This window comes from Chroicocephalus ridibundus, chromosome Z, assembly GCF_963924245.1.
Source record: "Chroicocephalus ridibundus chromosome Z, bChrRid1.1, whole genome shotgun sequence".
NCBI classification, from domain to species: Eukaryota; Metazoa; Chordata; class Aves; order Charadriiformes; family Laridae; genus Chroicocephalus; species Chroicocephalus ridibundus.
The window spans coordinates 20,013,333-20,039,580 of record NC_086316.1 but is presented as its reverse complement, the minus strand read 5'-3'; the positions used below and the strand labels follow the sequence as shown (position 1 = coordinate 20,039,580).

Sequence of the window (26,248 nt, the reverse complement as noted above, 5' to 3'; positions counted from 1 at the left end):
ACCAGTATTTCTCCCAGTGAACAAATCTTGCCACCGGACTCACCATCATCATTGGCACAAACTAACATCAGGGCTGGTGAGCTCAGCAGAAAAGCTCGTGACAGAGTAACCTGGAGATGTGAGTGACAGTGATGTCCTGTCAGTGTCTGAGATGGGACATAATGGATTCCCATGTTAGTGCTTTTTATATTTCTACATATTTTGAAAATCATTGTACCCACGATGTTGTAGAGGGAAGGGGTTGTTACAGCCTCTGAGGTCTTTCTGAGGGCCGTTTCCTCCTATTGAGTTCCTGCATGTTCTGGTCTCATCATCATCCCTCACAGCCCAGTGTTGACTTGCCTCTGTGAGTGGTAAGGCTCACCATTTCACAGATCCCATGTTAAGTTCAGAGCTCAGCAGCAATCACCTATAAGCAGAGGCAGCTCTTAATTTGCCAAAATCTCATTTGACTCCCTCAAAGGCTGATGTGGAAACCATACTTCAGGCTTGTGACTTCACGAGCTCCCATACAGTGGTATTTCTGGGCAAGACACAACAGCACACTAAAAGTACAGTTAATATCAGTACTTTTGTGATTGTTTATAAACACTCTGCTCAACTCATCACATAGATTTTATTGCTTTTTGGGATAATAATCCAGAAAATTAAAAATAGACAAGAGGAGAGCTGACAAAGAAACACAGAAAAACTGTTCTGGGTGAAATTTCTGACAGATCTAGAATCATCAGGACTCCAAGTTCAACTTTCAGAATGACGGGGACTCTGACACCTGAATCCCACCAAAAGGCAGGGCTAAATTTTTAATGCCAAAGATTGCAGGGACTCCTGAAAGGCTGTTTACTTTCTTTAAAATGTTTCTGCTCTTGAAGTGAGTGTGTAATGAATCTTGGTGCCTCAGTGAGGCACATGTAGTCAAAAAATTCCTATCACGTCTGACAAAAGGAAGAGGGGTCCAAGAAGAGGAAGAGCGGACAAAACAGCGAGACTGCATGACACCCATAATCCTCCAATTACCAACCCACTCACCAGTAGGCCAACACTTCATGTGAATTACAACAGACTCCAGGGTCTTGAAACGTAGGTTGCCTGCCAACAGTTCCTAGGAGCCAGTCTAGCAACCACAAACCAGTGCCCCTGTTCTTCTTTCCTCAGGCCACATCCCTTCTCCTAGCCAAAAGGAGGAGGGATGGCACCGGTCCAGCTCCGCCAGTGACTCTTCTTACATCGGAGACACTAACAAGGACAGCTTTGCGGGGTTTACACAGCTTTGCACTGTAGAACAGAAACTGAACCTTTGACTCCTGAAGATATCTATCTTCAGACAATACAATTCTCATTCTGAAGATGAAAGGGCTGCTGAGGTGCCATTGATTGTTTTGGAAATTATTTTCACCAAAGAATGCTGGTACCTCTCCCAGTCTGAATTAACAGCCCGCCAGGGCTGGAGCCAGGAGCGTTCCTCTAATAACAGAACAATGATATTACTTCTTATTTCACTTACGCCACAAATCACACAGCTTGATAGTTTGGAAAAGAAAAGTTGCTGGTACCCATATTTCATTTTAGTGTGTATGAAGACATCCACTTCATCTGGTTTGTAAGTACAATAGTAAGTGCGAATGCTCTGAGAAAAGTCACGTCGGTCACAGAATACATAACCACCAGCTCTAAGCCTTAAGAAAAGTGAAGGTGAAAACATACATGAGGTACAGTTTCTTTCATGATATCAGGAAGCCTATATTGCTGATTAATAAGTAGCATTGGATTTTGTCATACCTTTTGAATAACCTCACTGACTACTTAATAAAATGCTTCAGAGAAAGTAAAATAATAATAAAAAGTGCTCTCTGCTGTACCTTGTTAAAGTGAGTATTACCTCCTTCATGTGTTTAACCTATTCACTGATGCGTTTTGGCACTGATTCTACTATGTAACATAATAGCATTTTTCAAAATAACATATTCAAACAACTTCCCCACAGCTTTCTTGTATAATACCTACCCTTCTTGCTCATACTGGCTCTCTGTTATGGTCACATTTGGCACAGAGGGCAGGGTGGTATTTTATTCCAGCCATCTGACACACCGTGCTTGTTTTGGCTTGACATAAAAATATGTTTTCTTTTACCAAGTTAATGACAAAGATGTGCTCCTCTGACTTATAAAATTTTTGGCATGATTGGTTTATTGAGCTGAGGATAAATCACATGGTCAGTATCATTCTTAAGGAAGAAACGCTCCAAGAAGAGGGCACTTTTGGGGTGTTATCTAAAAACAGCCAGTCTCTGCTTTCACCCCATGGCTGGATCCCTTTATATGGCAATGTTTCACTTGTAGCAGTCAAGGGGTTCATGAGCTGCACAGTCCCACAAGGATGTGAACACTGGAGTGCTCCATGGATTTAAGATCTGAGTGGGAGTCAATGAATAGGCTCATGCCAAAGATGGACAAGGACACAAACAAAAAACCCAAACCAACAAACTCAAAGGAGTTACTTTGTTTCTCTGATTAGTCAAGTTCAGATGGAGGTCCTTACGCTAGACAAGTCTTCTATAGTGGGGGAACAAAATTTTCAAAGAATTTTCCTGATGAACATCACTTGGGCTTTGCTTCCACTGAGAGTCAATGAGTTACCCCTTATCGAAACTCTCATTTCCTAAAGGTTGTCTGAAGCTTCAGTTTCTGAAACAGGAGGTGAATATATTCATTGAGCAAGGGACATGTATCTAAGCGTCCCTGCAGACAAGGGAGCTCCTGACATTATACCATCTCTCTCCCAGTCTGGCAGATCTGTTGAAAGCAAGACTACAAGATGGATCCTTGTGGGATACTCTTTTGGGCATCTCTGCAGTGAAAGACCCCTAACAGCTATGGCTAATTTTTTTCTGTACTTCACTGAATACAATAACGAAACATGCCAAGTAAAATGGGAAATGCTTGCAGAAGGCCCAATTTCTTTTGAAGGTCCAGGTAGCTAAATCTGAAGGGCTGTGAAAGGAACGGGCCTGAAAAACATCCCACATTTGACCAATAGAGATGAAGACAGCACAGCAATTCAGAAAGCAACTGGGGAGGCTGGGAACACTTGGGTTCTCCTGCACTCAACAAAGCACAGGCTCAGGAGAAGGAACATGATAGTTAACATTACTTCTAAGTATTTTTATGCCATCCCTCTCAAAGTGTGGTTTCAAGGTGACGCTACCTGAATGACACAAATAAGCAGGCATTTTTGCTACTGCTGAGCTAAAAAAATCACCGTATTTGACCTTGCACTGCAGTAGCAACTGCTGGTTTTACTCTGGAGGCTTTTGGATCATGTGATCTGATGACAAACTACAGTTTTGATGCTCATGGCTCTCCAGCCGGATTTTATTTCTCTCATGGATTGGCTGAAAGGTACGGGTGCGTGTGTGTGTACTCATGTGTGTGTGTGAGCATGCATGCATATGTATTCATGCGTGTCACATCCACTTCACGTTGCTGGTTTCGGTTTACAGGACCGCTGGTGGACGACCAGTCTGTCTGGAAGAAAAGTACGCCCACAAATATCACATGGAACTAGCTGGTTCTGGGCGCTGATCCAGGCAGCCTCATTTAGAGAATCGAGATCATAGAAACCTTTGGCTGGAAAATTAAAAAAAGAAAGTATCAGCTTTCATTCTGGAGACCCACATTCAACTCTTTATGGAAAATATTTTCAGGAAATACCTGTTGCCTGAGCCTTTCAGTTTAACCAAACCATATTGCTTTTGCAAATGAAAAAGAAAGAAAAGAAAGAAGCAAAAGAGTAAAAAATATATAAAAAAGACTCTACTTTTTGTCCCAGGGGTTGAATTAAATTAACTTCAAACTGAATCATTTTGTATTGTATGAAAGTACAGAGAAAACATCATGCTGTGTGTTATGATATGCATTCTCAGCTAATTATTAACATCTTTGCATACATACTATTATCAGCAAATTTCACTTTTTGGCTTTACTTCAAGTTCTGTTTAATGAGCATATGTTATCTGACCATGGCAATGGGCGGGAGCGTATCGTACTTGAGAATATGTTCTTTGTACTGCTCTGGACAAGGGGCCCAATTTTCTTCCTGTTGAAGTCTATGCAAGTTTTGCCAATAAGTGGAGAAAAGCTTAGGTAAGCCTAAAACGTTACAGACAAAACCTACAGTTCTTTTAAGCTACAATTTTCAGTGAGGTCATTGCACTGGTGCATCTATTGTCATCTAAACACTAATCCAGTCTTACCCTCAGTTATTTTCCACTGTGGGAAAAGTGACTGCTCTGAAAGCTCAGGAGCATTCTTCAAACACTCACATCAGATGTATTTTCAAGGTTTCATTTGAGTACAAAAAAAATCTTGTTTACTTTCATCTTGAAATGGACTTTCATGTAGTGTTGTTTCAAACTGATTTCCAAAAAAGCCAGGTAGGTTGCTTAATAAGTGGATTTAGACCTTAGGAGTTTTCATCTGAAGTGCATGCAGAAAAAAATCTACATGGCTCAATTTGAAGATGTATTTGCTTTGCCCTTCTTAGAAGGTATGACAATACAGACAATACAGAAAAAAAGCCCCCAAAACCGGTTTTGTCTTTGAACTGTTAGCAGCAGACAATTTTTAAAAGAAAAGGATTTGTACATTTAAAAATATTCCATGGTTTCTGTCATTGGCACATGATAGAGCTCTTCATTAAAGGCCCATACAGTTTTAATATGATTCATATCCAATGGTTCACATAACCACAATAAGCCTTAGATCTCTTAATATGCCTGTTCCTAATGTTCTTTTTGTTAGAAGAGCAACCAAGTAGTGTTTCTTTTCTTGGCTGAGACAAATATCCCCTTTGCTTGCAGGAAATGAATGTGTATTTTCTGTACTTTGGAAAGTTTATTGAATATAAAAAAAGAGAGAGAGAGATGACTTTCTCCTCGCAGGCATGTGTTAGGCATTCCACAAACAAAACACTGTGTAATCAGGGCAGCGGTTGTCTTCCTGTGACACTTGAGTTTTCAGAAAAAGATTTATGTAAGTTATAAAAAGTTTTATGTAAGCAGTTAATATCGCTGAGCTTTTTTTGAACGTTGCCTGTTCCATTCAACAACAGGGGTAATCCCTCCTCCCTAAGTTGAGAAACTGTGAGACATGCAGTACGTGTATGTGGTCTCAAGGTCAGTTATAGCATTTACCAGATGATCGAGAGTAAGTCTTACGGAAAAAGAACAACACTGAGATTATTTTCTCGAGGCCAGGAGCATGAGGCAACTGCAGGGGGAACAACAGTTTCGGCTCAAGCTACAGAACTGATCAGGCTTGCATCAGCAGGCATTTAGGGACAGATGCTGGAAGCAGGTCAGTGTCCCCTGGGGAATCGTGGGCACACAACACCTCATAGGAGATGCGCGGCGCCTGATATGACTCATCGCATAAATGAGACAATATTCTGATTCATATCTGGGAGCCTTCTGCTGGATTGTTCTCTCAAAGAGCGGTTGTCTTTCTGCTTCCACTCCTTCAAAATAAGACAAGGGTATTTCAAAATAACCTGATTTGTCCTTTTGCCTCCTCGTCTTTCAGATGGAATTCTCGTTTTCTCCCTCTTTTTTACCACTCAATATGTAATAATTAAAAAGAGTTTAACAACAAAAAGAGCAAGTAAAATGAAAATGGCGTTTGAACCTATCTTTTACTGCAGATTCAACTCTGCTGCTTGGCATCTGCTAATCAAGTACTGATTTGATATTATTTTTTGTGATTATTATTATTTTGAACAGCTCGTTAGTGTTCTCAGTGATCCTTTTCTCTGTGTGTTTTCTGGGGACGTATTTCTTTGTACTGCTGTAAGCTGATCTAGTGTATGACTCTTTCACAGTGAGTTTTAGGAGAATTTGTCTACTTTTCCAGACATTAGGGGAAGCTGTGGGAAATTATGGGGAATATATTAAAAAAAAAAAAAAAGTAGGTGAATTAACTGCTTCTGAGCAAATGGTCCAGACTTGGCTCAAAGTAGCCCATACCAGCTGGCAGGGCCAGGGAAAGCATCCAGCTGAAACGGCGAAATAACTTTACGTGTGAATGGGGAAGTCCTGGGAGCAGCTTCCAGGCAGAGCACAGATAAGTTTTCCTTTTGGTCCCACAGTAAGCGCAGACCCCTGGGGATACACACGGGAGCCCAGCTCTGTCAGGTGCTGAGGATCATCAGTTTTCATTGGTTTGAAGAAGTGGGATCTAGGCATCTTACAAAACTGAACCCACAGCACAAACACACATAATTGGCAGAAATAAAATGTTTATTTTAGACTACATATACTTTTCCCCACTGTGTTTATGTTATAATGTCTCGCAAAGAAAGCTTCCAAAGCTTGTAAATAAAAAGAAACCACTAACATCCACTGGATGTTCATTGGAGAAGATACTGCATTTTTATCTATAAACATATATTAATAAAAACCTGAACAAGTATATGTTATAGGTAGGTTCTAAAAATACCTTCTTTTTCACCAGTCATCATGCATCTAGTATTGTATTTCATATTTCACCACAGAACTCCTGTTTCTGAGGCCACTCACTGTTTACCACTGCTAAGTGGTAGCATCGGGCTTTTTTTTGTAAATGACACTATAGGTGTAAAACCTGGCTGAAGTATCTATCCCTATGCTGCCTGAAGGGTATTTTAACTTAATGACTGTATGTGTCAAGTCTGCATGCTGTTCTTGGATACTTTTGCCCATTTCAAAATATGCCTTTCTACAGTGTTGAAATAGTCAAAAGGCAGTGATGTAGCTGTAAAGAAGGTTGCTAATCTTTTTGTGTTATGATTCAGAGCATTGTGATGCATAAGGAGGACTGTCCCAGGAGGCATGTCCCGCAAGGCAACAACTACTCTTACTTCTCATGGATGCAACACAAAAGAAGCACAGGGTAGTTAAGAGAAAGCTTAAAAGAAGCCACAATAGCTACCTTCTCTTTGGAGTAAAATGGAGACAGAAGTACTTGCAAATCATTAATCTACTGCTTAAAATTCTTTTTTTTTTTCTTTCTCCCACTTTCTTCCTCCCATTTCCTTACTTGTCTGCAGCTTACCTTGTATGGGACTGACTTCAGGCTTTTTGGGCTCTGGCCTTCTCAAGTGCTTGGGTAGCATGTCATTCTCCTGGTGCCATTTTTTCAGGCATTGTGGCTCATGGATGCTAATAGATTTTGTTCCGTACTCACGTCCACATATGTAACAAATCACTGCTGGTGGCCGTCTTATCACTTGTGCCTACAAATAACAATCGTGGAGAACAATAAGTGTTGTTTTCAACATTAATTTTGAATCAGAACAACTTCGAATGAAAACAATCATGTAGATTAAGAAACTGATTCAGATCTGTGAAATCAGTGTAACTGTTTCTAGCAGTTTTGTTTTGACCGGATTCAGTCTGGAAGCTTGTAAGAGATGTTGCCTCATGAACTGGCCACCTGGAACAGGTAGGCTCCTTCTGCAGGCAGTGGGCTGAAAATTCACATGTTTCACCTAATTAATACTTAGCTGTGTCCAGCCTTAGCATGTGTCTTAAATTGGACAGTGAGGGCAGCCATCTCAAGCTTGCGATTGTGGTCCCTAACCCCACGTTACTTCTGCCACAGATCATTTAGCTGGTGGGATTCCTGGCCTTGAAGGATTAAAACCAATCCAGGATATTTCAGGATGGGGGGGGGGCAAAATAGGAACTGCTGCTTGTTTATCCTGAAGGCCTCAGGGTGACCTTTGCCAGTGACTGCAGCGAGGGCAGAACTGGACCCAAAGCAGGTCATTGTTTCTGCACTGCAGATCTGCTTTTGTTCGCAGAGGAAAACAGCTCAGCAGAGGACAAAAATCCCTCAACCCCAAACCCCACAAATACATATTCTAAGCTTGAAAAATATATAATTACTGCGGTATTGCAGATTATGGACTCGACTGTGTCCTTAGGCACATCCTGGGCTAGGCGTGGTGTCAGTACCAGCCCTGCTCCACGAGGAGCGTAAAAACCTACTGCAGAGACAGCACTTTGAGGCACACTGATGGGTCTCACAACTGCCAGCGCTTCCCGCGCTCCTGACTGCAGAATACCAGTAAGAGATGAGCCATTCCCTGCCCTCCTACAAGGTAGAGGGACAGCCATGCCAGACCAAACACGGGAAGCCTTTCTCACTCAAACAAGGGAGGTGGGGATTTCATTTTTTCCTCTGCTGCTGTGTAAGACAAAGCGTAACCTGTTCCAGTATTCATGACTTTCTCCATCAGCCCATCGGCGTATTCAAGAAATTCTGGGCAGTTCTTCTCGCATTTGTGTTACAGTCTGAAAATGTCATTAGTGAACAATCTGCATAAGCTTTCTTTCCTGTATCACACATGTAAACTCAATTACATGAAGAAATACTACTCTACAAAGTGTAATTTTGCTGGGAAAAGTTGGACTTCATCTGGAAAGTTCTCACAGTGAATTTAAATATAACTTATCCAAAGACAGTCTTTCCAATGACATTTTCATCCTCTTATGATGAAATAATAGTATATATTATATATATATAAATATATATAAAAAAACCTCTTCCTATTCATAACTGAATATAGCAACAGCTGCTTTTACAATGCCTTCTAATTTTTCATTATCGATTTTCACCTGTTTCCTTCAGATCTTGAGATAGACCTTGTCTGATTTGGAGATAAGATTCTGGGTCTGGATACAGCGTCTTTTGAGGGCACAGGATGTTTCTATGTAGGCTCTGGAGAGCTTTATGTAAGGATACTACAGTCTAAGCTCTTGAGGTCAGAGGATTCATTTCAGTGTGCATGCTTGTTACGGGTAGGCTTATAGCATTTTAGAAATGGTTTTCTAAAAATATACTAGGTGTAAAGCCACCTGTTGTGAATGGAGATAGCCTTTTATCTCTGACTGCTTCATTCAAAAACCCATTACACACGTTCTAAAGTCATTGTGATGTCCTACTACTGAACAGCTGCCAGAGACCTGCAAGACAAAAGCTATCGATCTCCATCCAGTGCAATCTGGACACATTTCCACAGTTCTGAGGTGGTTCTTTTGGCAGTCTCACCTGAAAACCTGAAGACTGAATGAGAAGTTCTCCGATCCCTCCAGATCCTGACAGAGCGTTTATAGGTAGATTTTGTGTTGCGACTGAGAAAAAACAGGCCTACAGCTAAATAGAGGATTCTGTTTTCCAAAGTTATCAATTGGGATTGACTTATAACTAAACCCTATTTGTCGAAAAAATGTTTACGAAATCTGTTCAAGTAGAAATGTTTCTGTTTTGTAACTTCCACAATTAAAAACTGTACAGAAACAATAGCAGAGACCAGAACTCATTAAAAGGAATCCGATCAGTCTAAGGATGGAACTATTTTTTTCCATAAATGTAGTGAGTTTGAACCATCACCACACATCAAATCATATCCACAAATCCTTCTCTGCAAATACACATGTTAAAAAAGTTGAAAAATAAAACCTGAAGGAGAATATCCTTAAAATTGGTAGTAACACCTCTTTTGTTGCTTAACTGGGGAATATGAGATACGATAAGCTTATTTGGAATTTCTACAGCTGATGATATTTATCCTTCATTTCTTTTTGTCTTCAGAGTGTGCCTATCCCAAATGTCACATCTGGAGGCCTGCAGTTTGAAACTAAACTATTTTTGGAATCACCACAATTTTCCAACCCAAACTACTCACAGGCCAGTGGCTAGGCTGTCTGCTCACTGCTTTGTTTTTCACTTTTGAAAAGGCTTGTAGGGAAGGTCTGTTCCTGAGGATATGTGTTATTATAAAAATACCTACAAATACCTAACAGTGCAGTGAGGCTTTCCTCTGGTGTCTCAGTATTTTCTTTTTTCTCTGAGACTGCTAAGTATGTCTGCGTGACCATGAATGAAGTTATTTAGCTCAGAGGGCTATGCAACTATGTATTTTCAATAGACCTGACATTACTTGAGGTTAGCCCCAGGCTGCTGCTACGGTGTTACATGAGGTCAAATCCTCCCATGCTGCACAAAGCTTTTAATTTCTTCGTAAGTACACCCAATAAAACTGACTCCCAAACTCCCCTCCATAAATATTTATCATCCAGGGCTGCACACACACCACCTTTCTTATTTGTTTAATTATCCACGTATTTTGATGGGAGGAGGGGAGGCCTCCTGCTCTAGGCCAGAGCTCTCATCATAAGTTTGAATTGCCCAAGGAACAGAGGTTCGGGAACAGATTGGTACAAACACGTGGCAACAGCATCGTGTTGTATGATAGCAGCCCTTTCCATACATCCTTCTCCGAAAAGTAAAAGGCATTTTGCATAAAGGACAGGGACAAGCTGTGGTGTGGGTCCCACAACCATCCAAAGGCGCATTTCACAGCCTTCTGGAGTGCTTTCAGCCACTGCCCCAACACAACAGCAGACTAACATTAGGACTGGTCATATGCCTGTGTATGAAATTTCATTGAACAGCAAGGTGATTCTGCCAGATGATCTAGGTAATTAAAGATTTTACTCCACTGGAAGAACTAGAATATTCCATTTTACTCCTGATGTGCTATCTTGGAAAAGAAATACATCGGTATAATAAACACGGCATTTGTCTAAAAGCAGAAAGGCAGGAAGCTCAATTATTCTCCATGGTAATACACAGTAAGTTCACTCAAACCATCCAGTCACTGTCCATCCTCATCTAACTTTCTGTATTTGCAAATATGTTTGTCAGTATTCTCCTAAGATGTTCAAAACTGCTGCAGTGGAGGCAAACAAAGTTTATCATTGACTTCTCACCTTCATTAGAATCACACAGCATCTGAAGTTTTCATTTTACCAAGTGACTAGATGACTTTATGCTAGAGCAAGATACAACACCAACATTTTGTTGTTACACAAGTTTTCAAGACTTATGCTGTTTTAAAATGCAATACAGTATGGTAAAGGAAGACCACTGAAATCTTATTTTTAGGTAGTTAACTTGATAAGAAGAAAACAGCAGATGGCAGCACCAGATGCTAGTGACACATCTGATAGGCTTTTAGGATCAGTGTTATCTGTTGTCAAAAAATCTGTAACACATATACCCACAGCAAGTCATTAATACTCACTTACATGTAGCAGACATTTTGATCTATGAAGAAAAAACACACTGCTCTAGTGCAAGTCTGAATTCCAGTAGTCCCAGATATCTCTTCCATTTTCTGGGGCATCACAGCAGAATCCAAAACAGAATTTGTGAGCTGATGTGAGAATCTCTTAAGCATAGGCCGTTGTTTGTTTTACACAGCCAGATACGATTAACGCAGATGTGTTCATGCATTCCAAGAGCAAGGACAGTTAGTGGAAGAGACGGCTTACAGAGGCTGTTGAGTCCCCAGCTCTAAAGGCATTTAACACCAAACTGAGTAAGTGTTTGTCAGCAATGATGCTGGTCTAGTTGATCCTGCACTTGCTGAGGGAGAGAGAGCTCCAGGACAGAGGCACACAGTAGAAAGTGCTTGCAGTTGTGAAGTTAAAATGCCCTTTACATGGTGTACCACTAAGTCAGTCAGATCTTTATTTTTAAAATGAGGAAAATCCAGCTTTTGAATTTAGGACATCTTCCAGTGCATAAATTAATTTGACAGTAGCATTACAGTTCTTAAATACACTTACATAAGGGTTGGGGTTTTTTTCAGTTTTTCCTTCCCCCTGACGTTTTTCTGAATCAGGACTTTAAACAGGTACTTAAACAATTCACTGTCACAGTGAAAAGGCCCATTAAGTGAGACATGATCTGACCCTAATGCTTTCCTGACAGGACCAAAGCAGATTGCCTTTCACTCCACCACTGCTATTCTTTAACAGAATTAATTAGCGGCCGAGTAGCTGGTAAGGTGAGCAACATTAAAACCATATGCTGCAAAAAGATGAAGGCTGTAGAGGAGACCCAGACTTTGTCCCTGTTTATAGCGCATCTGCAGTCCTTCCGTGAGCTTAGTGCTTTTCAGCATCCTGCAATGTGTAGACCTTTCAACTGGAAGTGGACACCCTCACACAGCAAATTTAAACCTATGGAAAAAAGGCTTCATTTGACCACTCCTTAGAAGCAGTCTGCCAGTCCCGAACAGCCCCTGGGGTCACAGGATATTTCTTTCACTGTTTCCATTCCTATCTCTGCCTTAACACATACCTCTGTACAAAAGGACAGCTCTAAAAATAATAAAGGATCTCAGAGAGGTAAAATCCATCATCCCTTCCTGAAAGTCACTGTTAATAATAAAGTCCTTCAGAGTCACTCACAAACTGCAAGCTGTACAGCCTCATTAGTTCTGGTGCAACTGATGAACTGTAACTGCTTGGAAGTAAATGAGGAAACCTGTTGTTCACACAGAAGGAAGAACAGATTTGAACACGTATCATTCTGGCTCTGCAGAGCTCACAGAAGTAAGAAGTGGTAATAAAGTTGTTGTTCAACAAGTCAGCAGATGTGACTAATCCACACAGGGAGCAGATATATTGTGCAAGAGGGCAACATTTTTACAGAGTGACCCTCAAGGCCAAACCACACTCTAAACTTGGGGTTTTTTTGTGACATTATAACTATGGACATTCTCCCCATCCCCCACCCCGCCCCGCTTTCTTTTGTTTTGTTTTTTCTTAATAAACATACAGAGTTATGAGTGATGGATGGAGCAGAGAGTTTTGCAAACTCTGCTTCACACCCAGGCTTTTCATTGAACAATCACCTTTAAAGCAATACCAGTTCTTTGGTAAATATTACAACATAGTGTAACACAACAAGAACATTGCCTTTCCTATAGCTATAGATACACCTGCACAGCACTTTGAACTGTTTATGGGTTATTTGAAATTTCCTGATAAAAGACCTGAGGAGTGGACCTAATTTGACAATATCTATCAATTAGTGGCCTCAAATAGCACAATATAAAAATGCCTTACATTGTCTTTATTCTCATGTTTGTTAGGATAATGCTATTAGCTCCATTATATTTAGCAGCTGCAAAACTGAAATACAGCATTCTTTGACTTTTAAAATGTTTTTAGAAATGCTCTGCATAGCATTGCATTCCTTTGGTGACTGAGAAAGCTACATCTCATTTTCAAAAGTAATGTAGGCAATCAGGAGTCCAACCCCCACTGGAAAAAAAAAAAAAAAGCCTTTTATTTTAGACACTGGGCCTAAATTTAGACATCTATCTTTTTACAAATGTCCTGGCCAAAAGACAGCTTGTGCAGAAACAAATGCAGAAAAAAATACGCCATTTTCCAAAACTTTGTGTAGCTTTTGGATAATGTGAATCAGCTTCTTTATTCTTGGATCTTGAATCAAATTCAGTGGAAAGAAATGTGCAGTCTTATTTTGTTGTTGTTATACTCCGAGTTGCTGCCTTTGAACATGCAGTCCTCAGTAAACTCGTGTTCCACGCCAAGATTAAGAATAACGGTAAAAAATGAAAATCACTGGAGTGTTTACAGGATAATGAAACACTGTATTTCATATTAGCTAAATAAAAATACCTAAAACCTGCTAAAACATGTAACACTCAAAGCTTGCCTAAGCTGCTCAAGAGAATCTCCTGTGGAACTATAGCACACAAGGGTCCCTTTTGGGGACATAACCCTCACAGCACCACAGAATATGAGAACCCAACTACCCCCTTTCAGCAGGAAAACCAAAAGAAATAGGAATTAGTAGTTTCCCTTACACGCACAATATTCCCCTTTCCTTTACCCGCTGTTCATCAGAGAAACATTTGCATGGAGCCAAAAGCTCCTTCTGAAGGAAAGTGATTTTAAATTTGATGGGAACCCATTCTCCCCTGGAGTGCCTACCGTCAAAATGCATCCACGCTCTTTCAAACAGCATGTGATTGGCAATTTACCTTGTCTAACATGGCTGGTGCAACCTTTCTCTTTCCTTGAGAGGTCTTGGATGGATCATCACGTGCTGAGCCAGACACAGAGCTTGGGCCTTTACAAGGTTTATGGGGGCTGGAGCTTGCCAGCCCCACACCGCTGCTACCTCCTCTGCAACTCTTTTGGTGCACAATGAGACGGTCAGGAAGGAAGGTTCGTCCACAGTTTCCACAGGGCAGGAGCTGGGCTTGAGCACTATGGTAAGCTGCCTTATCTTCAGCTGTAAGCTTACAGGAACCACCAGTCAGGACCTCAGGTTTCCTGGGCTCCGCTCTTCTGAGATGCCTTGGTAGCTGATTGTTTTCAATGTGCCACTTCTCTAGGCACTGGGGCTCATGTATAGAAATAGACTGCGACCCAAATTCTCTGCCGCAGATATAGCATACCCTGAAGCCAGGTCTTCTTGGTGGGATGACGGGCCAATTCAGTGGCATCCGAGACATGTTTGAAGTATCTGACCGTTTTGATATTATTGCAGTGCCTGGTCGCCTTTTCTGGGGTCCAGCTTCTAGATGCACTACTTCAGGCAAAATTCTAGGGAGATCTGACACGTTAGGTGGTGAAACCTGCTCTGAAGGCAAGATATTAGAGACAATAGCAGGGGCCTCTCCAGCACTTGGCAGAGTGTTACAGGCTTTGTTCACATTCTTTTTCTTGACATTTCTTTCCATGAAGTGTACAACATTTCAAGAAACTTCTGCGTCCTACACATAAAGGTCTGGGGAAAGTCTGTTATTCAGCATGATGCTCAATCTTCTTAATTCAATTTCATCGGCTGGAATGTACTACAGACTTGAAAGCTGGAAAACTGCTAATGGCCATTCCAGTAGGGAAAGAGGTTTTCTGTGTGTTTGTTTTTTGCCTTTTGGTTTTATATGAACCTGAAACAAATTAAATCAGCACATATTAATAAACACTATCTCTTTTGCTAAGGTTAACATCCAGTGGCTTATCACAAGGATCAGTTTACCTTACTACTCTGTTATATCTTTATACTTTATATATACTGTTATATTTTCAACTTCTTTCCTTTGAGGGTGGCAGAGCACTGGAACAGGCTGCCCAGAGAGGTGGTGGAGTTTCCTTCTCTGGAAACATTCAAAACCCGCGTGGATGTGATCATGTCCAACCTGCTCTAGGTGAACACACTTTGTCAGGGTGGATGGAGTAGATGATTATCCGAAGGTCCCTTCCAACACCTACAATTCTGTGGTTCTGTGATTTTTAAATAGCAGACAAATAACATCAAATATACTCTACCCCTAATGATCAGCTGAACAATGTAAATCTGAAATTCTAGTCTCAGAGCGTGTAAAGTGATGAAGGACTTGAAAGACTATGGGTTTGCAAGGATTGAAGCTGCTGACATGCATGTGGTTTCGAGAATAATCAACATGCTTTATTTTCAGTTATTGACAGAACTGGTATTTCTAACATAGTCTAATTTCTAAGCCATTTCTGTTGATAGTTAAACATAATTTCCCTGTCTCAAGAGAAGTGAAAATAAGTCACTTAGTAGAGAGATGTTAATGTCCAATCTCCAAAGGGACAGTCAGCAAGGAAAACGTTCCCAATCTGTAGGCTGACAGAAATTATTAGGCCCCTTTACACAGCATTTGTGAGTGTGTGTCTCAAATTCTCTGACCAGTCTTGATTCTTGCAGTACAGGAGAGATATTAATAAAATGGAGCACGTTTATTAATAAAGGCTACTGAGATGATTTGGCAGCTGAAGCACATGCCATATGGGGAGAAGATATGGGCACTGTATTTGTTTAGTCTCAAGAAGACAGTGCTAAACATATTTCAGTTTTTGAATTTGCAATCCGTCCTTGTATAGAGACAACTTTGTGTTGTATCACTTCAATGTTCATTTCTCACAGAGACAATTTTTTGTGCTGGTCCTCCAAGGATCAGAAAATAAAATTCAGACTGTAAGCATGCTATGATAGAGGCTATTGTTTAATTGCAAGAACAGAAAATTAACTAGCAGGCTAGCTTTAGTCATAAGCAAGGAAGAGGTTGCATAGACAGGCTGGTAAGGACAGCAAGGTAATCACTGCCCACTTTATCTATAATAGAAGAAACAGCTGATTATTGCTTATTTTGCCACCAAAGATAGGGTGAAGGTGTAATGGCCACTGTTCTGGGGTTGGCAGCTCTCCCTTTGACTTAAGAGTCACCTTGACCTTACTGAATGTTCCAAACTTTATCTCAACCCTTCCAAACTTCTTAGGAAGTTACCTACCCAGAGATCCACTGACCCATGTCAGGTCACTTTCTCTGCTGCCACCAACCAACCTGGATCTGCTCTTAACTGCTCTTTTTTCATGCCACTCTGGTAGACTTTGCTCCCACTCAGCAGCCTTTTCACCCTTATCACTCCCACCTCTAAATCCAGGCGCTGAATTTCATTATGCCCAAGGGCAAGGACACAGTTTTGTCGTTAACTTTGGGATGACATACTTAATGTTTGCCTGTATCACTGAGAAGCACTGAGCTGATTCCAGTGTCTCATTAATATTCTAGAGGATACCTTAAGGACATGGGCAACGGTGAAAAAATAAGCTATCACCAGGTTCATACAATTAGTCATCCTCTTGCCAGGCATACAAAGATGTTTAGATTGCTGCATTCACACTGCTTGCTTAAATATTCACGAAGTTGCATCTTCCAGGGACACCTGTGACATTTTCTCATTTTACAAAATCTCCTGTGAAGCTCAGATTTGTTTGTAAGCGAATTGGAAGATGTAAAGACCACCAGAGCCAATCTGTGATTTGTACTGGAACAAATCTCTGTGAACAACTATGTTGCAGTTATCTGTTAAAAATAAAATTCTTGAGGGACATTATACTTAGCACTCCAAGTTAACAGCTCCTCTAAAACTTTAATATATAATTGCAGTCTGTGGAAAAATATAGTAAGGTAAAAGGCTGTAGCATCCTCTCATGTCTGAAGCTATCAGATAAGTGTATAATGTATGTTAAAGGATACACAAAACTGTAGCACTTTAATTTTTATTTCAGATATCAAAAAAACTGTTTTTTTGTTCTGACTCCTACATGATGTATTATTGTGAAATATCTAGTGGAAAAGCATGCTACAAACTAACAAAGAAAGAAAGGTTACAAGCAGTTTGGACAGTAGCAATTAATAATACTTGGGCAGTTAGCTGTCTTCAAACTGGTGCTATCCAATTTTAAAGAAATCATTTTTGCCCTCACCAGCAATGTTCCCTTAATGCAAAAAAACTTTGATAACCGTGTAGAAAGTATTACAAAAGCTATTTGTGCAACAAATCCCAAAGCCTTTTCCCTGTTTTCCTTATAGATGGCCTAGATTTTCTCAACTTTGCAGAAGGCTGATCACTTTGTACCACAATTTGCCACAATAACAAGTTTGCCAGTTTTGACCAGATCATGCATGTGATTCAGTTAGGTGAATCATTCAACAGTGTGTGAGATTTAATGTTGTAAACTAGCATTGAGGCAACTCTACTGCAAAGCCCTTTCAAAGACTGGGAGAGTTTCCAAGGAGGGTGGCCTGTTGGATGAATCCAAGTTGGGAAGTCGCCAAGCTCTTTAGGAGGATGAAGGGAATGGAGAGCCAAGGAAACATTAAAGGGTCACGAAGGCAGGGGAGATAAGGGTTATTGGAGGGTCAGAGGAAGGGAGCATCAGAAAGTTCAGCTACATTTCATGGAACTTCTGAACTTCGCAAGGTCCTATTTATGTCCTATTTATTGATTTACGCCAGAACGATACTTTCTGCTACCTGAGAGGATTCTTAAAGAAACAGTGGACATTGAACTGCCTGCCACATGAAGAATGTTAGGTGACTAAATCTGTTACTATTAAGAATGAATCAGTCAATAAAAGATGCTATAAACAACCTATTAACAATATAACCTATTGTTGGGTATCCAAGCTTGCTATTGTAAATACTTCATAAGAGAATTATGCTTCCTTGTGGGGATTACACCATTTGGTCTACATTTATTCCTGCCAAGTTGACCGTTGTTATTTGGAAACTTCCTATAAATTCAGTGTGAAATGAAAAGGCATACGAGCAGTTCAAATCATCTTTTCTCATGCTCAGTGGTAAAGATGTGGAAGCAAATCAGGATTGTGATTTAACATTTCTTTTCAAAACATAAAACTTTCTTAACTTTTTCCTTTAAAAAAGTTGCAACGTTATTTCATAAGGTGGGAAGGTATGGTTGATCATTGCGTATAGCTGTGGAAAAACATTCCTCTCCTCTGCAGTTCCACTGAGTACAATACTTAAAAAACAATCTCATGAACTGCAGTGACAGGGCACTTGCAGCTAATGGATGAGTTCAATTTAATGAAAAGCAAGTGAAATACTACGGCTAGCTCAGCATCAGGCTGAGAGCTTCACTTTATCCAAAATAGAACAGAATGACACGAGTGCAAATAGCTCAGTACATCTTTTATCTTCTTGTCCTGAAGAAGAAACGGGAATCCTTGCACACTCTTTTTAAGTTTATCCTATCCAGAAATTGCAACAATAGCATTATTATCCATGCTTCAGTAATGCTGCCTTCTCTTAGCTGCCATGTGTGATTCAACCTATACAGGCAAGTGGAAACTTCTTCCCTGAAATGGCCTTCTTTATGTCTTCTTTCATGTCAGCGTTGGAACTTGGAAGCGAAGTTGACACATACGTTTCCTATTTCCTGTATGCAGCCCATTTCTAAAGAGTGACCCTCTCTGTTTTTCATCTCTCTTGATTCTCTCATGTAAACAATTCCTCAAAACCCATTATAAGGTCATTTTATAAGCCTGGATTCCTTGACTGAATTGAACAAAACATACTTGAGCTAGCTGGGGGATTAAATTGGCTGTTTCCAATGACTCCTCAACACTACTGTCTTTGACTTAGCTAGAATTCCACATGGAGACCTCCCAGCTGAAAAAAACAGTTTACCTTGTGGAAGAGCACATTGCATGAAGCCTGCTGCTGCCAGGACACAACTGTGCTTATTCAATGGACAAAATACAGGAACAGTTGTGACAGTTTGGGGAATCTGTTTATATATAGTTTATGAATGCTGACTGATATCACAGCCTCTCCATGTGCAGCTGTATCAGACTGTAAACTCCATTTAAACTGTATGGCTGGCTTACTGTCGCCGCTCCCATCTGCCAGTACAGAAAGGGACAAGATAAATCCTTGTACCAGATAAACACAGAGCTGAAACAAAGGTCACAGAACTTTCAAGCTTATACATCTCAAAGAAATACCCCTTGGACATGCTTGACTCCCTCTAAAGGCAGATACAATTTTCACATCTGGATTTAGGAGGGAGGACCATAAACAAGCAAAATAAACAGTGAGAACTACTGATTCCTTTACTATTTTTAAAACAGTGCTTGACAAAGCTATGAAAAGGATTTATATGGAGTACTTGCTTGAGGTGGCACTGGCTTATATCCAGGAGGCTCTTTGGAGAGGTTATCTATAATTGGAGAGTGCTTACAAAATCAGGACTCGCATAACAAAGTTATGAGAATGTCTGCGTGGGTTGTTCTGCCTGAGGAAGTGTGTGACAGGCCACAGAGATACAATAAAACAAGCAGGAAACATATGGCTCCAAAATGGTGGCATTCAAATACAACAGCATGGTGAAAGCCCAGCTATGGATCAGGCTGTCTGCGTTGAAAAAGAATAAACTGATTTTAGCTTGCAAAAATATAGTGATTAATCCAGTATTAAGAGCTCTTAATTCAAGAGTTCCTGGCTGTCTAAGCCCTTATTTATGCAACCCCCCACTTCACTCTGAGAAGTTTTCCCTTTGTTTGCCTTCAATACTACGCTCTATGTTGTATACTCATCCTGCCTGTTCATCACTCAGTGCTTGAAGTCTTATGCCTTGTTTGTGACATCACCACTGTAGTTACGTGGGTCATTTAATAAAGGTGATTCATGTAAACTGGACTAACTCACAAGTGTTCTAAAAGAAAAGTTATTTCAATTGTAATACCTAATGTTACTGTTACATGAATTACAAACATCTCAAATAGCTTCAAAAGAGAAGCAACAAGCAGCAACTTCTTGCACTACAGTAATACCCAGAGATCCTGGTTTCTCAGTCTGAGCAGCACTGTGTAAAAAGGCAAAGGACAACAACTCAGTCTAAGAGGACAAAAGATACAGAAAGAAAGAGATGAAGTAATCTGCTGAGCGTAACACAGCAAATTGGAAAAAAAAAAAGGAAATTAATCTAGATTTTGTAGCACCCTAACACTAAATCAGTCCGGTCACAGAATTTTGTAAGGCTGTTCCCTAATTTTATAGTCAAGGTAAAGGTAAGTCTTTTTTCTCCCTTCTACTGTGTTTTCATTATATTTATATATAAAAGAGGTGTCAGAAAGGACCAAACTGACATCCTGCATTGAATGCCAAAAAGGCTTGCTTCAGGCTCTTTCCAAATAAAATGTTTTCTATGAGGCTTCCCGTTATTCTTTAAGGGAAAGCAAATGAAGTTTAACCAACATCTTAGGCTGTATTTTCTCTTGTGCTAAATGTTGTTTTGTACTGCTCAATTATGAATCATTTTAGAAATCTGTTAAGACAAAGTACTCAAACATAAGTTGGACAAAAATATTGGATAATTTGTAGTATCTTACTGTTGGATCTCTTTTTCACTGAAAGATAAAAGGAAAAAACATTCTTATGTTTCCAACAATATTTTTAGCAAATTAACCACACATTAAAACCTTCACATTTTTCCAGCTCAGCACTCCATTTTCTCTACAGTTCCTGGCTGGAGGAGTCTCCTTTGATTAGTCCTGAAGACTAATCTTTTCCTTTGGTCATGTGAAAAGAATAATCTATTACTTGACTAAACTTAAATAAAGACCACCGAGATGTAGGAAATCCAGAGTTTTCTACATCAGGACACTTATTCTTGTCATAGCTCAGAGTGATCCATGTTTTTATGCATCCTCCTATCTCAAGAAACGATTTGCAAGCTCTGAACACACAAATATTGGCATGTACCCCCACTTCTGGCAGCTTCCAGATTTTGTATGTCTGTAAAATCTAACATCACAGCAGCCTGGCTTAAATGTCTTATGAGTAATGCACACTCAGAAACATCCAAGTATGAAGCTTGTTCCATCAGAGGATCAGCTGCACGTATAGCAGTACCCTCTGCCCTACACTATCTGCAGCCCAGAGGCTGGTGGTTATGCTTTCATTAAACATGGATGCAGGCAGCTAAAAGCACAAGGCAAGAATACTCAAAATCAAATATACCAGGTTAAAAAGTCACCGTTTTACGATGTATACAACTGGGCTACAACTGTCTGGGAATTTTCTAACAAACATTTTTCCCCGTTGTTTAAAGCATCAGTTAGACAAAACTAAAAATTCCTTCAACGATGCACCTGTATCAAGCACACAAGAGCGAAATCACTACTCTGTGTGTGTGTGCAAAGGTTCATCAGAATGTAACAGAAGGAAAATACATAACCCTGAGGATTCGATAGGACTCTGATAAAGATCTATTTAAGGTGTCTGCTGTGATGAGACAATCAACCTAGTTAAATGTTTCTGTAATTTTCCTCTGACTTATTAAAACACCCATGTCTTTCTTTGGATCTGATTCTCTTCCTTCTTAAAACTTCACAGTTCAATCCAAAATTCACTGATGTCAATAGCAGTCACTGTATACTTGGCATCTGAGGAGACCCTACATATAATTATGCAATAATTAAGCTTATTTTATTTATTAAATTTATTTGATTTAAGTTCATGACAGTGTTGCCAGAGAAAGCTGGAGACTGCTTCTAGTGACCCAGCAGTTCTTTTGTGTGACTATGTCCTCCTCATCCCAGACATAAGCAATAATTCCTTTGATTTGATTGAACTCATAACCTTATGTGAAGGAAGTTAAAATAGTTAAAATATAGAGTTTTCTATATTTCTACTAGTTAAAATATAGAGAAAAAGTGAAACATTTTTACTTGAAAAAAATGTAACTAACTTGACAGAATTTCAAAATTCTGGACCTGCTCCAGTAATGCCTTAAATATCCTTTATGTTCTACAAACAAGGTTCTTGCTTTTCATATTGTACTTAGTGATACATTACAATTTACCAGGGTGAAGGGTACCTTAATTTTACTCACATACAATTATTTAACACACTCATTTCATTTTTTAAATGAATAATGTTACCCTGCCTCCACACTTACTCTTGTGTAAAAACCAGAATAGACACTTTCCCAATTTGGGTGACACTGGGGATACTATGCATCCCGTTCTTAATCATTGTCAATTACTGTGGTACATCTGCAATATTTTACACTATCCAAATCATAGAGGGCATATCAGATATGCATCAGCTAATGAACAGACTGGGTGTGTTCACCCTGCCCTCAGCACAGGAACGTGAGAGCAAGCAGACATCGAAGCAAGTAAGTTTACACAGCTCAAAGTAAGCTACATGTACTTCCTAGCTCAGGTGTGTTTGTTGAAAATTTCCATGTCTGGGACTGATGTGTGCAGAATCTGGCTGACTTTCGGTGATTTTGACGGTGAGTACGCAATTTGTGCAATAATTTCAAGACAGTAGGCTGATCTTTTAGGGGGAAAAAATAGGTGGATGGATAAACGCATAATTGGTCAAGAGTCTGTTTGACACAGAAAAATAGAAGGCAGGCATGTCAGCTTGTACAAACTGACACAAGTCAGTGGAACTCGGAAGAAGGATGACAATGCACATGTGCTGAGAGCCTGTCACTAGAAGTGTAGGGTGATTCAGTGCTGGAAAGACACTTTTCTCAATAATCTGCATTACCACAGTTACAGTATGCAGGATAAAATAATCAGAAGGGATAAATTTTCTCATCTTTTACAGTGTAAGTCAACCTTAATATTTTTTCAATAGAAAGGAAGTGCTCCTGCTGACGAGTGACTCCATAACTGAGGTTTTTACTACTTTTGTTATGAACAGGATACTCAACAAGATAATCTAATTACTATGGCAATTCCTATGCTCAGTTAAGATACACCAGCTACTAAAAGTAATATGAAAACTAAATGATGAGCAGAAAGGCACAATAATAGAGAACTGGCAGAGGGAATCTAGACAAGCAGATGAAATGATCTGAAGTGGAAAGCGGCTAGAACAACAAAAACTCTGGACATTCCATTGCTTCTGTGAAATGTTGTTAATTCTAACAAGAAGTTATTAAATACTCATCACTGGATCTTGCATGAATGATACAGCACCTCCTAATACTTTGCAGAACATTCATGATGTTGTGACACAAAAAGAAAATGGCCACCTACTAAATCTCTGCTATGGAAACACTCATTATATCCAGCATGAGGCTTGAGGGCATTATAGCACAAGCCTAATGATGGCTACTGGTAGGTGAACACTCGTTTTTAAGGGTCTTGTTGGTAATAAATCTCAAAATGTCATTCTTTCACATTATTGTTTTTCCCCATTTTAGATCAACAGTAATTTGTAATTGATGTGAGAGGACATGGCTGACAAACTTCATTCATCAAGTTTTACCCAGTACCACTGGGCCTTGGTGACTCTATAATTTTTTATTTTTAACAGTGGTCTTTTTCTCACTTTATATTTGAAGCTGTTACCTATGTCTATATTGTCCTGTTTTATAATTCTTTAGTTGATAGAATATTATTAAATTCCATAAGCCAATAGAAATACGTATAGAAGAATACATAGAAGGCTGAAATAACCCCAGATAACGTGGATTAAATGAAGAGACGTGAAAATCCATGTATGTCTGAGCTCTTCATTATGTAACTAATTTCACTTAGTTAGAAACCAATGCATTCTATTGTAGATGAGTGTCCTAGGGAATTAAATAAATAGAAAAGTAAATTTAAATTAAAAAATAATTTTGCAATTAAGTCAATGGCATTAATTTATAACTTTAGCAATCAGTTTACTGAAAGTATCTTAAGAAGAAATTTTGTAATTAGCTTTAAGATCAACCACTTGGAAATGGCAGCAAAGTTTTCTGTTTCGCTTGGCTTTCCGAGCCAAAAAAATATTCTGGCTTTTCTAGTAAATCTTGTCATTACTGTTCAGCACCACATATTTTCCAGGAATAGAACTGAAAGAGGTAATTTCTGCTATATGGGACAATCAGTAATTATGTGCCAGGTAGGGTTATCTTCTACACAGGGTATCATTTCTAGCTTTCAGTATCCAAACAGTTGCCCGTGATGATTCCAATTATATTCTCCTGCCTATTGAAACACACACATAAATGAATGCAGTCCATTTCCCAAGAAAAGTGAAGGGGGGAATTAGGAAATCAGAACATCTGACCTGATAAATGCTGTTTTGCCACACAAATTTCTGCAGAAATGAATTCCAGAGAATAAATGCATTATCCTTGCAGTAAGCACTATTACACACCCATGTATTACCAGTTAGCTGGTCTGAAGGGAGTCACTCAAATCATCGCTCATTGACCTTTTCACTTCTTTATAACTGGGCCTCTGAGCTCTGCTGGAATCCAGCTGTCTGGTACTTTGGTGTCAAGCACTGATGCAATGGGATAAGGCAGGACATGGGACTATGTTATTTATCCCTTGGCTTACTGAGTTTCAGGCTAGGGGTGTCATCACTAGAGCCACCTGAGATCCACAAGGAAATTAGGTGAAATACATAAAACCTGGTACCCAAACCCCAGAGGATCCCATCTGCCTGTGCCCGTTGGCTAGGCAGAAGACTTGCTTCAACTTCAGGACTGAAGGAAAACCACAGTGCCTCCGCGCCCAACCATTCCTCCACCCTCCAGCCTACCAAAGCCCACAGTCTTATTCAGATCCAACACTCAAGAGACCGTGCGAGGCACCACATTGTCAACACCTTCCTAAACATTACCTTCACTCCAACGAGTGGCTCAAAATTCCCTAGTTTTCTCCAGACCCGGGCTTCTCTGATGTTGCCTTTCGGTTCGGTTCGCCCTTTATGGAAGAAAAGAGTCGAACAGCAAAGTTGTGTGAGCGCACCTGGAACACCTTTCCCACCCCCCTCCCACAGTGTATTTAGATTCTTTTACCCTTTTGCTTTACTTTTTAGGACGGGCATCCCCTAGCCCTGCGGCCCGGCGCCCTGGCAGGGTGTGGCGGGGGGGTGGCCCGTGGTCCCCGCCCCCGGGGTTGCCATGGCAACGCGTCAACACATGCGGCCCGGGCGCTGATTGGCCGGCGCCATCGTTGGTCACCGAGAGGAGGGAGGAGCCCGTGTTCCGGGGGGCGGGCAGAAGGCGTTGATCCTCGCTCGCCCCAGGGCTACTGGCCCCTCTCGTCGTGGCTGGTCTGACAGGACAAGGGGAGCTCCTGGACTGACCAGCTTTTGGGGCAAAGCGGGTCTTTTCCTGCCAGGCAGAAGCACGTGTGTGAGGGAAAGTCTATTTGATCAACTTAACACCTACAAGTTGTTCACTGGGAAGGGTCCCCACTCAGGCTCTGCATCCATGGGCAGGGTCTTCTCTCTCAAACCCCTTCCCCTCTTGCCTGGGTGAAAAGGGGCAAATGACCTCCTTGGGAAGGCCAGGCAACAGAGAAGAGCATGAGGAGCCCTAATTCCATCTCGTACACAGGCACTGTTCTCGTTGAAAAAAATCACAGGTTTTGGCCCAATTGTTTCAACATTCTTCCAAATTTAACTTTTGCAAGCTTCATATTTTCTGTGGAAATTAATTCTAAAGAAACAACGATAAATAGTTGCTACAAGAAAACACCACTGGTTCGAACGTTCCCATTGCAAGTGTTCTCTGCTGGCAGTGTCAAACGCAAATCCACACAGTGCTTCTTCGATTCTATCCTTTTCTGCATAACAAATGTCAGTTGTCAGTTACTGAAAACCTTAAAATGCACAACAGGCCACACTTGCTTAGACTCTTGGCAAAAGCAATGTCTTGTATTCTGCTAAGCAACAGAGATCTGCTGTAAACAAATTCTGGTATCTGTTTCACACTGAAATTTTTCCTGTGGCAGGTACGCATCTGAGGCAGACATGGAACAAACCTGGTAAATGGGTTTTTACAACACAGAATCATAGAATGGTTTAGGTTGGAAGGGACCTTAAAGATCATCTAGTTCCAACCCCACATCACGTTCTTTGATCATCTCCCCTGGCAGTTTTATCAAGTTGTCTAAATCACGTTAATTCCTAAGCCTGAGATACAAAAAGAAAAATGAGAAAAGGCTTTCAGAGAAGTAAAATTGGGTTGTCTGATTTGAGTGAGTTGCATTGCAACACACCAGTGTGTGAAGGAGAAAAA

The 26,248-nt window shown here is 40.3% G+C and overlaps 1 protein-coding gene across 1 annotated transcript; it reads right to left on the bottom strand.

The window, feature by feature from the left end:
* Positions 1-1,925: 1,925 nt before the first annotated feature.
* On the bottom strand, positions 1,926-25,096 carry ZNF475 (zinc finger protein 475). Its single transcript, XM_063320179.1, has 5 exons — positions 25,022-25,096; positions 24,844-24,926; positions 13,903-14,817; positions 7,086-7,266; positions 1,926-3,626 (listed from the first exon to the last, which is right to left on the bottom strand). Exons 3-5 carry the CDS (start codon positions 14,605-14,607, stop codon positions 3,475-3,477), a joined length of 1,038 nt encoding a protein of 345 aa, XP_063176249.1. The 5' UTR covers positions 14,608-14,817; positions 24,844-24,926; positions 25,022-25,096; the 3' UTR covers positions 1,926-3,474.
* Positions 25,097-26,248: the final 1,152 nt, after the last annotated feature.